General features: G+C 35.8%; 2 protein-coding genes and 1 non-coding gene across 3 annotated transcripts; all 3 read left to right on the top strand.

Moving 5' to 3' along the window:
• Positions 1 to 628: 628 nt before the first annotated feature.
• Positions 629 to 1,128, top strand: LOC113335613. The gene is made up of 2 exons (XM_026581633.1): positions 629 to 792; positions 900 to 1,128. The coding sequence occupies exons 1-2, from the start codon at positions 629 to 631 to the stop codon at positions 1,126 to 1,128; spliced, it is 393 nt and encodes a 130-aa protein (XP_026437418.1).
• Positions 1,129 to 10,247: 9,119 nt separating this feature from the next.
• On the top strand, positions 10,248 to 15,497 carry LOC113335741 (3-oxoacyl-[acyl-carrier-protein] synthase II, chloroplastic-like). Its single transcript, XM_026581753.1, has 13 exons — positions 10,248 to 11,057; positions 11,935 to 12,137; positions 12,210 to 12,413; positions 12,810 to 12,920; positions 13,014 to 13,109; positions 13,249 to 13,294; positions 13,385 to 13,464; positions 13,776 to 13,844; positions 13,949 to 14,033; positions 14,222 to 14,376; positions 14,460 to 14,540; positions 14,922 to 14,981; positions 15,135 to 15,497. Exons 1-13 carry the CDS (start codon positions 10,718 to 10,720, stop codon positions 15,249 to 15,251), a joined length of 1,647 nt encoding a protein of 548 aa, XP_026437538.1. The 5' UTR covers positions 10,248 to 10,717; the 3' UTR covers positions 15,252 to 15,497.
• Positions 15,498 to 17,886: 2,389 nt separating this feature from the next.
• On the top strand, positions 17,887 to 17,959 carry TRNAK-CUU. The gene has a single exon. It is a non-coding gene; the product is annotated as a tRNA-Lys (tRNA).
• Positions 17,960 to 18,700: the final 741 nt, after the last annotated feature.

Raw genomic sequence — 18,700 nt, 5'->3', positions numbered from 1 at the left:
AGCTTCACATTCAAGAAGAATCAAGTGCGTTACACCATAATCAGTTGGAGGAAAGGATGCAGTGTAAACTGAAATTGAGACAGATTGAGACCATGGAGGCAAGAAGTGGCAGCTGAGGGCAAAATAAAATGAGTTCCGGTGTTGGAACACTATTATGAAACTTCAAGTAAGGGGTGCAGATTGCTTTGACTCTACCATTATCAAGGAGGAAATTCGAAGTTTTTATATAAATCTCTTCATGCAGCAGGAGAGTGTAAATTCTTCTATGGATAGTCTTATTTTTTCAAAAATTAAAGAGGAAGACAAACAATGGCTTGAGAGAGAATTTACGGAAGAGGAGGTTTTGGGTGTCATCAAACAGATGGATTGTAATAAGGCGCCGGATCCGGATGGGTTTACTGCATAATTTTACAAGAAGTGTTGGAGCATTATTAAGGACGATCTAATGAATCTTTTTTAAGATTTTCACAAATTTGGATCTATAGATTGGAGATTTAATAGCTCATTCCTTACATTAATTCCCAAGATGGAGGATTCATGCACTCCAAAAGATTTTATACCTCTCGATCTTATTGGTAGTGTTTACAAGATTCTTTCGAAAATGCTTGCTCTTAAATGAAAGAAAGTGATGCCTGAGTTGGTTTCAGACTTCCAAGGTGCGTTTATTCATGAAAAACAAATTCTAGATGGTGTACTCATTGCTAATGAGTGTGTGGATAGCAGGTTGAAGGCTAAGAAAGCGGGTATTTTGTGCAAGATTGATATGAATAAGGCTTTTGACAATGTCAATTGGCAATCTCTGTTTACGATTTTGAGTAAGCACGATTTTGGCAGTAAGTGGATTTCTTGGATTGGTTGGTGTGTTACTTCTTCTCATCTTTCTATTTGGTGAATGGCAGCTCTACTGAGAAGTTAAAACCCAGTAAGGAGTTGAGACAAGGAGACTCATTATCTCCGTATCTCTTCTTATTAGTAGTTGAAATTCTCTCGAAACTAATCAATGATGCAGTGTCAAGGGGTCAGTTAACTGGCTTTCAAGTTGTTGAACATGGAACTATGATCTCACATTTGCAATTTGCAGATGACACCTTAATCTTTATTGATGCTAGTGTAGAGGAAGTTAGATGATTTCTCATTATCTTGGTCGTTTTTGAAACTCTCACTGGATTAAAGCTAAATTTGGAGAAGAGTACCATGATTAGTACAGGTGTCGATGTTGTTGTTGATAATTTGTCTAGAGAGTTAGGCTGTAAGACTGAGACTTTTCCTTTTACATATATCGGTATGCCTATTGGGGCGCATTGGAGGAGTACTTCAGTATGGGAGAAAGTGTTGGCAAGGATGGAGCAGAAGTTGGCAACGTGAAGAAAAGAAGGTTAAATAAAACAGGTAGACTTGTGCTAATTAAGAGTTGTCTCGCTAGCTTTCCTATTTACTTCTTATCTTTATTTCATCTTCCGGGGAGTGTGGAGAAACGAATTGTAAGGGTGATAAGGAATTTCTTATGGGGTGCTGTTGAAGGTAGAAGAAAACTTATTTGGGTTGGTTGGTCCAAAATCAGTTTTCCCAAGGTGAATGGTGGTTTGGGGGTAAGAAATTTGAGGAAAACTAATCAGACTCTTCTTATAAAGTGGATACGGAGATATTCCAAGAACAAAACCTGTCTATGGAGGAGAATTATTGCGCAGAAATTCAAGCGAAGTAATGAGTTGCTCATGCCAGAGGTAGATAATCAAGCACAGTGTCGGAGTCTTTGGAAAAATGTGGTTAATTTAGTACCAACTACTCAGCAATTTTCTTATTTCACGGTGAGAAATGGCAAGGGGATTAGGTTTTGGAGAGATCGATGGTTAGATAGGGGTTGCTTACAAGATCTTTTTCTGGTGATTTTTAACGCAGTCAAGAAGAAAAAAGCTACAGTGGATGAGATGATAAAGCAAAACAGGTGGCATTGCATTTTCAAGCACGAACTGAATACGAATGAAAAGTTAGAGTGGGACCTGCTCAGGAGGGACCTTTCTAATACCCCAGTTCTTGTTGAAGATGACGACGAGTTAGAAATAATGAAGGATTTTAGCACATCAAGGTGCTACGATCAGCTTCTTGGTGAGTTGACTGACTGTAGTTTTGCGAGACACGTATGGAAGAGTGGTATTCCTCACGAGGTAAGGTTTATAATCTGGGCAACTTTTCATCATTCTTTACCCACTAGAGATGTTTTACGCCATAGAGGTATAACTACAGAGAGTGATCAATGTCTGTTGTGCAACTCTGTACGAGAAACTTCTAATCATATGCTTTTGCATTGTCGTTATTCTTTCGCGGTTTGGGATTACTTTATTAAGGCGTTTAAAATATCTTGGCCTATGCCAAGATCATTGATATAATTGTTCGATTCCTGGGAAACAAATGTGTTACAGTGTAGAGCAAAAGAGGGTTGGAAGATCATACACTACGCTATTTGTTGGATTCTTTTGAAGAAAAGGAATGAAAGGGTGTTCGGTGCTAGAAATCTTTTAATGAATCTATTTATCCTGTCAAACAGTTGGTGGTGAACTTTCAATTTTGTAAATCCTAGTTTAGTATGGAGTAATTGGGAAAGCCTTATGTTAAGTTGAGTGCGACGATTTTGTAAAGTTGAGTGTGTTTCATCTATAACTTTGCCTCTGAGAATCTTTTTCTTTAAATATATATAACTTCGTTTTCGAAAAAAAAATGTCGCTCTACCTATTATGCGTGACAAAACTAGTTATAAAATTTATATTGATGATGTAACGCATTTGAAATCAAGAACTACTGAAGTGGGAATAATAAAATTCTAGTTATATATCTTTCAGTAGAAAATTTGTTATGTATTTGTGTAAGAAAGAGGATCCACTTACACTTCTTCTGTCACACTATCGTATGCATGCTTTGGAAGTTTTTTCTTTAATAACGCTGTCATCTATTGTTTGGAAAATTAAGGGATTTTCAACGTTGAAATTAAGATCGACAGATTACGAGGTTTGGTATATTCAAAATGTATTGTTTTTTGGTGAGTATATATAACCTTGAAAGAAGAACATGTCTCCAAAATACTAACATCAAATCCGGTACCATTTAGGTTTAACGTTCAAAGTATAATTTTTTTTAAATAGTATGAAAATAATTGTGTGAGTGGATCCTCAATCACTCCTCATATAAATGACATCTAACATTCTGTTTTTCCACTCGCACACACTCTCTAAAAACGTTAAATTGACTTCAGTCTGATAATAGTGTGAGTTGATCCTCAGTCACTCCTCGTATAAATGACTTCTAGCATTCTGTTTTTCCACTCGCACACACTCTCTAAAAATATTAATTTTACTTCAGTCTTATATTAGTGTGAGTGGATCCTCAGTCACTCATATAAATGACTTCTAGCATTCTGTTTTTCCACTCGCACACACTCTCTAAAAATGTTAATTTGACTTCAGTCACTATTTTCCCAACGGGATCACGGGCTATAATAAGGCATGCTTATGTAAAGTCTTCTCTAGTTCATTCATTTAACAGTCAGTATCCTTATGATCATGCAGAGACCTTTTTTTTTTTTTTTTAATAATACTTATATTATTGGGTCATCCGTTAATCTGCGAATTCAGACTTTTCATAGACAGACTCATGGTGAGTTGCTCTTCCAATGATTGAATTTGTTGGATTAACATCGACAGAAGAAACTACAGAGACATTGTTATTCAAAGTACATATATCATAAGCTTTGGTCATATCAAAATCTATTGCAGGAAATAAAAAAAACTAGGAACCTGATCATTCCAAGAAACAGTGTTACTTGAGCTTCTCTCCTTTCTTACCAACAAGTTTGCCACCTTGTTTGCTATCTATCTACGTACTGAAATCCTAAAAATGAAACTAATTGATCATGCCGAGACCTTAGTCTCACTTTTTATTCATTTTGGTTAGGTACACTTCTATTGGACTTAAAATATCTAATAAAAGATCGTAGAAAGAAAAATTTAATGCAACTCTCTGTTGAGGAAATATTTTATATTCAATTTTTTTTCATAAATTTTAGAACGGGCACCTAGCTCAGCTGGTCATCCTCGTTCTCCAAAATTTCATGTGTTCCAGGAGGTCTCAGGTTCGAGTCCCCAATGACGTAATATTGCAGAAATTAACATGGAAGATAGAGTTAGTTTGCCCCCTTTGTGACACAATTTCAACCCCCATCCGCTTCAGTTCCTTTGGCTCGGTTACCCATGAGGCTCGCTGGTAGGTTAACACCACAACCTATTCAATTAATGTAGTAGTATGTTGTTGGAGCTTAACTTGTTAGGATTCCAACTAGTTTCATGTTATAATCGTTATCCAATAATATATTATTTTTTTTATTGGGGTTTTTGCATTTTTTATGAGTACTTTTTTTTGGCCAATATTATGATTTTATTAATGAGTTTCACTAAGTGGCCGAACTTTTTGTCCTTCTCCAATATTTAATATTAATTTAGCATCATTTATAAATTAGTACAAGTAAATTAATCAACGACTTGGCTTTGTAATGAATATGACCAAAAATGAAGAGAATTGAAGAATCCGTTTTGTGTGTGTGTTTGAAAACAAAGTATCGTTTGGTTTACCTATATTCGACATCTCATTGAAATCCATTTATAGTTTTTCTTATTTGCCACTTGCAATGAAATGGAAAGTCTTCGAAAGAGAGTTAATGACTTAATGTGATGAAATGTCTAAGCTTATCGCATGCAATTTATGAGAGAAATTTAGATAGGTCCGTCTTCTTTCCATTACTAGGGGCAGTGCTGCTGCACCATGAAGGGAATAAGGAACTTCTCCATTTAAGAAAGGATTTCTCCAAAAAAAAATTCCCTGAAAGCTAAAATGCTCATGCCGAAAACGTATATCCCTGCAATAGCATGGACCTAGAGGATGAATGCAGGCTACAACTCAGTTTAGCCATCTCATAAGTCTGCCAATGTATTTTGCCAGACTTTATTTTTATTTGTGGGGGTGTTCTAAAATGCATTTAAACTAAATAAAAACCTCATTTGCACAGTATGAGGGGGCATGGTTTATGGGACCTGCGATGTGTCTGTCCGATTTTTAGAGTGTCTGTATGAACGCTTTTTAAGAATTTTCAAAAAAAAAATATTGTTGGATGCTGTAAAAAAAATTTATCAGGAAACTAAAAAAATTTGAACTTCGGAAGATAGGGGTCAAGGTGAATACTGTTCAGTAAATTTTTGATAACCTTTTCAGGTTTTACTCCTTCCGTACTCACACGTAGTCACGTGCTGGTTGTAATAAGCCCAACAAAAGTGGAGAGACAAGCAGCTGAACTTGTTGAGATTTTTGTTCTTTTATTATATATTTTTCTATAGTTTTTGATCATCACCAATTTTAAATTTGTTTAGTATCTTTGAGGATCCATTGATATTATTCTATGATTCTCAATATTTGTTTATTAATGCAAAATTCAAACTTTAGCTTTAGTGTTTTCATCGTTTATCCTTTGGTTTATCTATGAAAATAACAGGAAAATGTATAAAACAGTCATTGTACGAGGACCCGATTCACAAAACCATCCTATTTTTACAAACTATTAATAAAATGGACACATTTTCGTTAAAAAGAGAATTAAGTGATGATCTACAGTTAAATATATTAACCAAATTACCTATGTATTTTGCCTCCATTCACATTTCATAAAATTGGTTAAAAAGACCAAAATCAACAATTCCTGGATGAAATGGACAGTTAGATTTTGATACTGTTTAAATGGACAAAAATGTAAAAATAGGCAGGATGTAACCATTTTCATCGTGCCCATTTTCAAATATTTTTTCTTATTTTTAATTTACACAGGATGCATCCAGTTTCATCCTTGCTATTTTTTAAATTTAAGCTAGCATGAAACCAGTTTCATCCTTACTATTTTTTTTTGGCCATTTCACCCAAACTATTTTTTACTCGTCCATTTGAACCGTGATTTAAAAATATTTGGACAAATGACCCATTTTCTGTTCACATTTTGCCTACTTATCTCGCCATTCACATTTTGCCTCCATTGTAATTGTTTTGACGGTGATGCAATTTGTAAGTGGTGGTGCCGCCACTTACACAACATTACACCGCATTCAGGATCGTTACACCGCATTCAGGTTCGTTACACCGCATTCACCCAAAGGGTTCACCACTTCCCCTACGAGGTTTAGTGAAGATTCTTAAGCTTCCACCACCACCACCACCACCACCACTTCAACTAATTAGTTAAATGGGAAGGGTATTTTGAAGGAGGGTATTTTAGGAAAAAATAACACCGTTTTATTGAAAAGTGTTAAATCAGATGGAAGTATGACTGTTTTGTGAGCGAATTACAAAAGTGAGACCATTTTGTGGTCCAATTATAAAAAGTATGACCATTCTATAAATGACCCAAAATAATACAAAAATCTACACATATTTCAAATATTAAAAATCTATACATATTTCAAATATTGTTACAAATCTGCCAAAATTAAGAAATTTGTCCAGTTAACTGTTGGGTGGAGAAGAGGTTTTATCTATTTTGAATTAATGCGGAAAGTAATGAAAATTAACATATTATCGAAGAGGTCTAACACAAAAACTCCAAAACTTGGAGCCACAAATTTTTATGAACATTTATATGGATTCAGTGAATTTTTAGTATGGTTTTTGCAAATATAAAATTAGTTATTACTGATTATAATACTGTACAAAATAAATTAATCTTCAAAAAAATAAAAATATTTATTACTAATTAAGTGAGATAAATAAGATAGTACAGCCATGACATACTCGAGCGCTTAAAGAAGATGCACTGTCAATTGACAGGTTACTATTACGAAGATGTATATAAATTATGGTTTGCCGGATTGTTTTTGTATTTGTTGAAAGTGATCCAAGATCCTCAGTTTATCTGTATTCCTGGTGTCAGTTTCGTATCTGCTGATGCAGAATGTATATGTGTTGTATCGACATGTATTCATTCTGAAACGTACAGATACATCCCGATATTGATTAATACTTAATAGAAACAACATATTATCGTCAAAGGCTTAAAGCATGCTCAAATTTTCACACCAATTTGAAATATAGATCACGTGATCAATGTTTCTTCTGAATGAAATATCAATGAAATTTCAATCAATAATCTCAATATCTAATGCACGAGTACTGCGATAGATGATATGGATCCTTTAAAGATTCATCTGGTTCATATACATATACACTACAAATTAACGTGAAGTCAGACTCGAAGATCAAAGTCAACCATTTACTTGTTATTTAGATTTAAAGAAGAAGCTACTGAAACTTTGCTGTCTTTTCACAGTCATCTCTGGCGTAATAATTTATTTGAATTACAATAGTTTTTGGATTCAATGATTTAATCATCATTATTTAACTTACCAATTATATTTGAAAGTGCATTTAAACATCCAATATATGCAACATCTATGATAGAGGAAAACAACATCGAAACTTTCATTTCAGTAAGTGTCGGTAATCTTACCTAGTATCGGTTAATATTGCCGACAGTGAAGTATAGTATGTATCTATAAGAATCGATACCACTGTACAACAAACCATGATATAAATGAATGTAAAATGTGACCCACATGCTGATTGTGTTGTTTAAAATAGAAATAACAATGAATAGATCATACCTCATTCATATATTATATTGATTCTGACTTTGATCAGAGTGTGCACATGATATTTTAATCTCCACTACTTAGTTAATTTGGGAGTTATGTGTCGAGGGTCGAGATTTAAACATGGATTGTAATGGCTCATCCATTAACTAATCAACCAATCAAATTAACGCAGGGAAATATTGTAATGACCCAACGCTCCATCGATACCGTCTCAACTTAGACACTGCGGATATTTGAAAGAGCGGGTCGGGTTTTTAACGTGCGTAGCTACGGTCATCTGGCAACAACTTACCAAGAAGTCAAACATCCATGGATTACTCCTGCCCGAGCCTGCTTAACTGCTGAGCTTTTTGCCAACTCTCGAGGAAATTGTAATGAAAAGGCCTTTAAGTTATAAAAGAAAATATTACTACTTTTGTATTCCATTTGGGGAACCTTACATGCAGAATCAGAGTATTACAATACCACCACCTTAAATTTGCCTTTTCCATGGCTCCGGAATATACTCAAGCCCAGATCTACTACTGATGATACCAATTTTTAATCCAATCCGTCGAGCGTACTCTCTCACCACCTTAAATTGGAGCCGTCCCTGCTACTTTATGTGACCAGTACCTGACCCAACCCCTCCAGTGTACTCTCTCACCTTCGAGAGGTGATTCGTCATCAGCTGTGATACCATTTGTAATGATGTGACCAAAGCACTTAATATCGTGTATCAGTATCGTATCGGCCGTGTCTGATACACATATGCAAAAGATTATATCGGTTTTTATAGGTGATACATCATTAAGCCTAGAATTTTAAATATTTATAAATGTTTCAAATTAAAGAATTGGGGGACATATGATGTACTAATTCTCAAGATCAAAAGCTTCACAGTAAAAATTCAATCCCATTAATTCCATTATTTATTCCAAGTAACCCTCGTTAATTTTCACCATCGTCTCAGCTAATTTCAACTCACATCAAAAAATTAAATAGTTGGAAACTTCTTTACCGAATCGGATTGAGTTTTCAAGCATACGGAGGAAGGAGACGATTAGGAGAAAGGAATCTATTTAAAAAATTTCAATTATAAATAATTTATTCTACCAAATTACCCTTACCTATATTATCAGTGCATCGGCGAACCCGCTATATCGGTTTGTACTGGCCGATACGAGCGTTTTTATCGTTCAATCCTTGTAACGCCGATATTTTAGATATCGTAAAGGTTTTTTCCGATACATGAAAAAACTGATAATATCGGCCGATACAACCGATATTGAGTACCTTGGACGCGACACTTCACCAATATTGTCTTCATTTAGCCACTACGTCTATCGATTGTGTGAGTCGTATTTTCAACGGGTATCGCTGAGGTCATACGACAACAACTTCCCAAAAGGTCACCTATATACTAGATTATTCCTGCCCGTGCACGCTTAACTGCAGAGTTTTTTTCCAATTCTGAAGCCAATTGCGTTGTAAAGACCTCGGTGGTATAAAAAGACAAATCATTATTTACATTCCATTTGGTGAAACCTACCTGCGGAGTTGGTGTATTATACAGACTTAAAAGGGAGAGCTAACTTGGGCAAGCTCGGGTCTCCTTCAGGCCCAAAACCTTTGTTTTTTTCCTGCCAAATATTGGGCTTGACCAAAGCTTCTAGGCATGGCTGAATTTGCTATTCTCAACCCCTTGAGTCTTTCCTTGAATTAACGTGCCATTCATTCACAATCAAAAGGAATGCGTAAAAAATAAAATGATATATGATTATTATGAACTGAACTTTTAATTTTTTGATTAATAAATGAAACTCTACACTACTCAGAGGAGGGGTACACGCTCATGAGTCAACCAGGAGATGTTCCATGAGGCTTTAGAGCCTACGAGATCAATAATATCTCGTGGATATGTGTTTGGGATCACGCCTTCACCACCAACATATCTCACGGGACATCCACTGAAAAATTATGGCTATAAGTGTCTTGTGGACCAGGCGTTGAATCTCTCTCGTGAGAGTTGAGTTTTAACCCGTGAGGATTGCATTCGTCTTCTAACAACGAGGGTTAAAGTAGGGTTGAGCTTATCTTTCAGAATGAGGGTTTAACTTCTTCACAACTCCTTTTCAAGTATTAGTCTTTGGACCTCTTTGATTTTAGTTTTACCGATCCTCAAAAATAACTAATTTTCCTTTCGTTCCAAATGTAGTGAAAATAATAATTCATCCCTAAAGATAAAATGACTATTTTACCAGTCGTTTGAATTTCACTAAGTACACCAGTATAGCGAACCATATTATAAATATATAATCCGACGATTTAAAAATACATGCTCATTGTGTTGTTATGTTTCCGATGATTGACAACAAGACTTAGAAAAGAAATAATAATGAATTTCCTCATTTATATATTATTCTGTCACTATAAATGAATTTTCCAATTTTGTGATTAATAAATAAAACTCTAATTTACACAGAGGAGGGATACAACACAACAAACATGATGGGTGTCATTGTCAAACAAAACCAATCAAAGTGATTGCATGTTCCTCCTCTAAATTGCATTTTCCATTTCCATTTCTCTTCCCCCCCCCCCTGCAGAAATTCACTTTTCCTCTCTCTCCGGAAAAATAAAAATTGTTACTTTCTCTCTCTGAAAAGAAAAAAAAAACCTCCATTGAGCACTTGGCTTTCTCTATGACAAGGAACTCAGATTCGCAATTACTTGGCATCAACAACAACTACAACTTTGGTGGTTTCTCCCTGATTCAAGATTGGGTTCTTCTTTTTCATTTCAATTTCAATAAAAAGGGCACATTTTTACATCTCTGAAAAACCACAATTTCTTTCTTGATTCTCTCTGGTTTTTTCATTCCCCAATTCGGGTTTCTCTTAGATTTAACAATTATCAAGTACCCAGAACCAAAAACCCATTTTTTTTTTAGATTCACAAAAATCCCATTTGTATCATGTTCTTCTCACTTTAAAGTACTGTACTTCACAAGCAAAAGAAACCCTTTTTTTCTTCTTTTCATTCAAATCTGTGTGATTTTAATGGCAACTTCATCAATGGGTGCTTCACCTCTATGTACATGGTTAGTTGCAGCTTGCATGTCTGTTTCATATCAAGACAACAACAACTCATCATCAAAGATGTTACAATCTCATAAGAGACTAAATAAAGGAGCTGCAAGAAGGAAAAGGGTTGTTATGTCAAAATGTAATGGTGGTGATAATAAGGGTTTGATGAGTGGATCATCAAGTTTTCATGGATTGATGAGTTCTTGTTTTGAACCTTGTGAGGAGTTTAATGGATTCTTCTTTGGTGGTGCTTCTAGTAGAAATCTCAGTGGTGGTAGTAGACAAAGGAGGAGTAATCAAGCTGCTTATGCTGGTAATTTTACATTTATTGGATTTCAGATTCATGTTTTTGAATTTTTTTTTTAATTTAATTTATTGGAAATTGATATCAAGAATTTGTTCGTATCTTAGGGTTTCTTCTCAATCATTAAGTTATTTAGATCACCAATTTTTTTTATTTTTTTTTTTGCATCATTTTTTAATGGTCTTACTTGGAGATAGTTGTATTGTTCAACCACTACCTAACAATTCATGTCTACTTTTGTCTTCACTTTTATGTGCTTTCAGAATTCAGATTAGTGAAATTTTTTAGTGTTAATCTAATAAATAATTAATTTCGTAAGCTTGATTTATTAGGGAGTTTAATCCAGATTAGTGATGTTAATCAGCTTTTAGTGTTGATTGGTTCAGTAGTTAGTACTATTGAATCCACTGAGATTTACTAGTTAAGTTAGAGATTAGAGAATAATGTGGAGTAAATCTTGAGTAATTTGATTGGGACGTTAATTAGTTCGATGATAGGTTAGGAAACTTTGATCTGGAACCGTTGTTTCGAAATGTAATGGTAGTTCATTTCCATGTGTTCTAATTTGTTCGTTTATCGATTCAATTTAATTCTGAGTGACATGTGTTGTTGAACTTCAGTGTTGAATGTGTGGGTTGATTGGTGGTGCTATTGTTTGAACTTTATGAGGTCCAATTGGAATTAAGATTTAGATTTTCCAGTGTATTGCCGAGTAAAAACATGAGTTTCCTGCTAGATTCTAAGCCACTATTTAAGCTTCCAGAATGCGTCGACTAAGCTCACGGGGACACCCTTCTATTAGGTGTTGCAGACAATCACAGTTCCCAATAGCTATGCGTGCGATTTTGTTGGAAATTTGCAGTTGATTCCGTATATATTGTTACAGGAAAAACCATGTCTGTAGCTGTGCAGCCTACGAAAGAAACAACGAAAAAGAAATCTGTTACAAAGCAACGGCGAGTTGTTGTTACAGGGACAGGTGTAGTTTCGTCAGTTGGCCACGATTCGGATGTGTTTTATAATAATCTGCTTGAGGGTGTCAGTGGAATTAGTGAAATCGAGGCTTTTGATTGTGCTCAGTTCCCAACGGTATATCCTATTGACTTACTTCTATTGTGATATGTGCCTGGTATTGATTTTGTGCATCTTATGCTTTGGCAGAGAATTGCAGGAGAAATCAAGGATTTCTCGACAGAGGGATGGGTAGCACCAAAACTCTCAAAGAGAGCGGACAAATTCATGCTTTACATGCTTACTGCTGGTAAAAAAGCTTTGGCAGATGCTGGGATGACAGTAGATGTCATGAATGAGTTAGATCGAGCTAAATGCGGTGTTTTGATTGGTTCTGCAATGGGTGGTATGAAGGTGAGCTTAAAACTTTCTGTACATTTAATTGCTGTAATTTGAGAGCAAATAGTTTTAAACATCGATGGCTAAGTTATGGCATACATCTACACTCTGAATCTTCGTGATTCTTCTGGGGATGTGGCACTGTTAACTTTATGTGTATAACTAGGAGTTAGGCATCCATCCCATGGCAATGCAACTATGATCCTTAATTTTCAAATTAGCTAGAGTTATTGCTGAATAAAAGTAGCCTGAAACTGCTCTGCTTTTCCCTGCCATAAGACTATGTGATCTTACCTAAAATTATAGCTCAAACTTGTGTCGATTTATCCAATGGGTAGCAAACACCTGCTTTCTCGTGTTACTGCTTATAATGCTGGAGTTGATTTGTGTAATTGCTTGTACTATGAGCAGGTTTTCCATGACGCAATTGAAGCTCTAAGGGTGTCGTATAAGAAAATGAACCCATTTTGTGTACCTTTTGCCACCACAAATATGGGTTCTGCTATGCTTGCAATGGACCTGGTAAGTCTAGATCGAGTACTGGATGCAATTTCGTTTAGAGATTTGATAGTATCTTAAGCGATGTTTTCTGCATTTTCTAATACTCAACTGTAGGGATGGATGGGGCCAAACTATTCTATCTCCACTGCTTGTGCCACTAGCAACTTCTGTATTTTGAATGCAGCCAACCATATCATCAGAGGCGAAGCCGTAAGGAATTCATTATTGTTCTTAGTTTTGTCAATCATAGACTAGGGCTGGTTTTAATAGTTTCAAATTTGAAAGAGTGAACCAGAATTATCTTTACCTGTTGACTGCATATCTTTGCTAATTTATGGAGATGTTGCAGGATGTGATGCTTTGTGGTGGTTCAGATGCTGCCATCATTCCAATAGGTACCCTTAAAACCCAAAATCTAGATAACTAGCATATCTTATCAAGTTCCAAGCATGATTTTGCTGTTTTGTATTGCATGTTCCATGTAGGCTTGGGAGGTTTTGTGGCATGCCGTGCACTTTCTCAGAGGAATGGTGATCCAACGAAAGCTTCACGCCCTTGGGATGTTGTAATATGCCAACCCTTTCTTATTTCATTTTCAATTTTCAAGTAAATAGCTTTTTGTCCAAATTAGCTTCGAAGGGACCTTACTGTAATGGAGGTCTATTGGCTGAAAGTTTTGTAGCGAGATTAGTTGGAGAACGAACCCCGTTACCAGCAATGTTTGTGTTACGTGGTTTTGGAATCTGTCATGCTTGTCATACAGTAACTGAGAACTAGAGAAATTATACCTGCTTGGTTGTAACTGTAAAATATTGTGGTTTGATATAACTGTGTAGAATGCTTAACATGACATGATGCAAATTTGTAATTGAACAGAATCGTGATGGATTCGTTATGGGTGAAGGCGCTGGGGTTCTTGTTCTAGAAGAACTTGAACATGCTCAGGTAATGTTGCAGCAAATGGTTTTTGAAAATGAAGATTTTAAAGGTGTAATCTTCAAGTGACAGAATTTTTGCCCATTTTTAATTACTTCCCCTTGAATTTACAGAAAAGAGGAGCAACTATATATGCTGAATTTCTTGGTGGAAGCTTCACTTCCGACGCTTATCACATGACTGAGCCACATCCTGATGGTATATAGTGAAATCCTTACCGTATCTGTCAATGTCTCATTGATAAATACCTCTTTTTTTGTCGCATTCCTGGTATTACATTCTCATTGGCTTATGGGTTGTTTCAATGAACTTATATTTTCGTATTTTATTTGATTATGTATTTGAATTGGACTGATTACTCTTACTTATTTCCATTGGTGAATTAGGGACTGGAGTTATACTATGCATAGAGAGGGCCTTAGCTTCAGCTGGGGTATCAAAGGAAGATGTTAATTATGTGAATGCACATGCTACATCAACACCAGCAGGAGACTTGAAAGAGTACCAAGCTCTTATTCATTGTTTTGGTCAGAATCCTGAGGTAATGCAAACATGATTTGGTTGACATTTGCTCCATCTCTTAGAATCAGCCCTTATGATTTTTGAATTGTCGAAATCTTGCAGCTAAGAGTAAACTCTACGAAATCTATGATTGGTCACCTTCTAGGAGCAGCTGGTGCTGTGGAAGCTGTTGCAACAGTACAGGTACCTGTAGCTTTATTTGTTGTTTAGAATTGTAATTTTTTTTATGTTTCTAGTTAGTTCCAAATTTAGTTGTTAAAATGGAAAGGGCTCAGGTGCTTGAATCCATCTACTATGATGAATCTCGAACAATTTATCCAATCATTATGAGTTTTAACCCAATGGAAATTCCCAAAACGAGACTGGCTGTGATCTTCAATGAGTTGTGTTCTTAAACGTGTTTGATCAGGTGCAGTGTCTTGTGTACGTGTGAATGATTTGAAATTGGTTAATTTTGAAATTTGGTTGGCATTGTAAACAAAGACATGAAACATAATTTATTCTCCTATTGTTTTGCTGTTCTTCTGCTAAAATTCTGATCATGGATGTTGTTCTTGCTTTTAGGCGATAAAAACGGGTTGGGTCCATCCGAATATCAATCTAGAAGAACCTGAGAAAGGCGTGGTATGTTTTTTTTTCTTTCTGTTTTTTGTCTCGGGTCATGTTTTTCGCCATTCATTTCATTCAGTTGGTCATCTTATTGTTGTTTCTACATTCTGTTACAAACACAATGCTTTAGTTGCTGTGTCTAACAGTTTACTGACTTTGTTGAATCAGGACACATCTCTGTTAGTGGGTCCAAAGAAGGAACGTCTAGACATAAAGGTCGGTTTATCGAACTCGTTCGGTTTTGGTGGACACAACTCATGCATTCTGTTTGCTCCATTCAAGTGATAAACACTTTCGCGAATCCAAGCTAGACTGAAGAGTTCATATTATAGTCTGTTGTATTTCCATGTGAACGTTCCAAGCTTTTACTTTCGCCCTTTTCTCTTGTTTGCTAGATTTTGTGAACATCTTTCCGGTTAGATTCACTTTTAGTTTGAAATGGGCAACAGAATTTTGTATAATACTCTTTTTTAGCTCTGAGAATATTTTGTGTACAACGATCAATCCTTTTTAGGTGTTTTTCCTTGCTCACTCTTTCCGTCCGGCAGTTGCACATTTACAAAGAAGTTTTACTTGTAGCACCAGGTACTTCTATTGCTTAATATCGAGTTCCCTGAGCCAGGACCGAATACAGGTTTCACGCGTCATATCCGTTCATTTCCGCAACTTAATGTTCAACTGGACCTCGTTTTAATATAAAACCAGAGGGCTAGCCAGTATCAAAGCGTGTGGAACCAGAACCTGAGTCCTATATTTCAACAAGCTTTCAACGAGGATAGATGGACTTTCTTGTGGTTTGTTGTGTGATCAAATGGAGTGCAAATCTCTAATCCATTAAGAACATAATAAGGTATGTTGGCCCATGTGAGGATTAAGGGAAACCCCAGACAATAGAAAACTATGAAGAAGGATTAAAAATTGTAAAAGGAGATCTGAGAGGTTTAGTGATTCTTTAATCAAGGAAAAAAAAGTTTAGTAAATTAAGCTTTAGTGTAATCCACGGGACCGGCCGTTGGGAAAAAGAATCTCCAAACTGCACCAAAAACAAATTCAATTTAAATTGTTATATATTTCGTGAATTACAAATATAAGTAAAGATCAGTACCAGAGCTAAACTCATCTTAAGAAGCAAGCACCGAGCAGAAAGACAAGAAACTGCCGGACAACTCAACCAAGGTGCATCAATGGACCAACAATCTTTGGTTTTTCAAGCTTCGCAAGAGGCATGTCATAGGTGTTCTAATTATAGATGTTAGAATTAAATATGGGATTTTCAAAATTAGAGATCAAGATTTCCTAATATCAATGACATTAATTTAATGATTTTCCAAAAATAAATGACAGGAAAATTAATATTTTATGCTTAAAATAATCTTTTTTCTTAATTAATTAAATTAGGTACAATATTTAATTACATTGTTTTTATCAATACACAAAGAGTTTTTGTTTGCACATTGAACTCATTCTCATCTTCAAAGTCTTCTCATCCCATCTTCAAACTCAAGAAAACCTTCATTAGTGTTTTCATTAAGAAATTATGAGGAGTTTTTTGTTAACCGTTTTTGTAGTTTTAGCAGTAAGTAATAGTGGTTTAATCTTAAGTGTCCATGGATTAAGTTTGCATGGAATTCATGTCAATACAGTGAGTTTGAATGGATCGATTTCTTGCGCGGCACATCGAGACGGCAGCGGCGGCCGTGAGAGGATATGCGAGCATCGGTTTGATTGCGGCGTTGAAATTCGATGTGGTGGTGATAGGACGATGATGGTTGCACGTAGGAAGACGGATGATTTAGGCCGTTTTGACTTTTATTTTAAGATGGTTGATGTGCCTGAGTTTAATCCAAATTCATGTGATGTTTTTGGTGTTTGTGATGGATTCGGGCAACATAGAGAAGTGGAGGAGGGTGCGTATACTCTCAAGTCGCATATTGTGGAAGAAACCATTGCTAGAACAAGTGATGGAGCTCAAGCATTTTTTCATGCAAATTCATTTTCTTTGTGGAGTACTGCTGTAACTAATTCAGAATTTTGAATGTATGAACGATTCATCAAATGAAAATACATCGATCTAGAGGTCTGTACTCCGATATTGATTCTGATTGAGATTTTTTTTTTTTTTTTTTAAATTATTTTCATTCAAAATGCTTGCAACTCGCGAAGCTGAATACAGGTTGCATACTAGAGTTTTATTATTCCGTTCAATATTAATTAGCCTCATTTGCAAAATCTTCTGTATGTACACAGCTGTTAAATGTAGACTGGCAAAGATTCATGTATATAGTGATGAATCACAGTTCATTAACACCAATAAATTAATCAAACCATTATTGAAATGTCCAAAAGAATTAGACATGATAAGGCGAGTACTCATTTGTATCACACTGTTACAGGATTGAATGCGCTAATTTGGCTTATTACAGGTTTACTGATTTTTTTTTACCAGGAAAACAAAAGGGTTTAGTGATTAAACAATGTGATTTAGTCCATAGAACCAGCCTAGAGTTAGATGAGAAATGTGTCCAACCAACAACTATTAAAAGTGAAGTTAACTAGTCCTTCAGTGACTCATGTTCCTAGACTTGTAACTGCTTCTCATACCAAAGGGTCAACTATCTACGCGTGGATAGGTCATAGCTAGGTTCAAACAACAGAAGAAACACTTAAAAATGGTGTTCCACTAGTAGTTGCATGTGTTAGTTGAAGTTCCACAACTCTGTTCCCAATCCCATATGATGACTATAAGGTCCTACTCCCTAGTCTGGAGTACCGGCATTTTTTTTACTTCTTTTTCTTTTCTTTTTTTCACGGGAAAGGTGAGTAAAATCACGAAGAGATCAACAGTTTCTAATTTCAACAGTTCATTAGCTTGATTATGTCTAATTTCAAATATGAATTGATATTGTCAATGAGACCAGCTGCCCCTCTAGCTCAGTTGGTAGAGCGCAAGGCTCTTAACCTTGTGGTCGGGGGTTCGAGCCCCATGGTGGGCGTTTAAAGTTGTTCTTTTGTTGTTGCATGGAACGAGGAAAGGATACATCATTCAACAGTAGTGATCAGGAAATAATCGTCACAATGCACGATGATGAAAATTTCACAGAAGATTCACCAATAGGTTTCTCCAAACATAATAAAATTTGAAGGTAATCCAACGGCTATGTAAAAGGTTATTCACAGACACTTAAAACTCTCACAGAAGTGTTGTCCACATTCCTTTTTGTTAACGGCGTTATTAACAGACACTTAAATACTTGATGTAAACAAAGTGTAACCCAATTTTTAATATCCCGACCAATAGAGTTCAGCCAAGTGTCCTCACCATATATAGGCCTATTTCGACCAACAGGAAACGAGGGCTTCATCACTGTTCAACGTGAGAGCTTATTTTGTCAAGGTCTTTAAGGGGGAAGATGTTTGAATTTGACTAGAATAATAATAAATTAGCATTACATTTAGTTTATTTTGATTTTTAAACAAATGGGAATCATTTATAGTATGCCCAAAGATGTCCAATGTTCATAAAACGTCTTACTAAACAACTGATGTGGGATGCCCATCACGTATCGGATAAGTATCTGGAAGGTGTCTTATCCGATCGTGTGTCAGATGCTATCACAACATCTTTCTCGACGTGTCCATGCACGGTGCACCGCCGAGTCTCACTTACCTAGCTGCCTTGGAAAATTCTATAGGGTGAAGGAGGTATTTCTTTTGGGGGAACGATTTTGCTCTAG

Source organism: Papaver somniferum, unplaced genomic scaffold, assembly GCF_003573695.1.
Source record: "Papaver somniferum cultivar HN1 unplaced genomic scaffold, ASM357369v1 unplaced-scaffold_15, whole genome shotgun sequence".
In the NCBI taxonomy this organism is placed as follows: Eukaryota; Viridiplantae; Streptophyta; class Magnoliopsida; order Ranunculales; family Papaveraceae; genus Papaver; species Papaver somniferum.
This window is presented reverse-complemented; position numbering and strand designations above follow the sequence as displayed.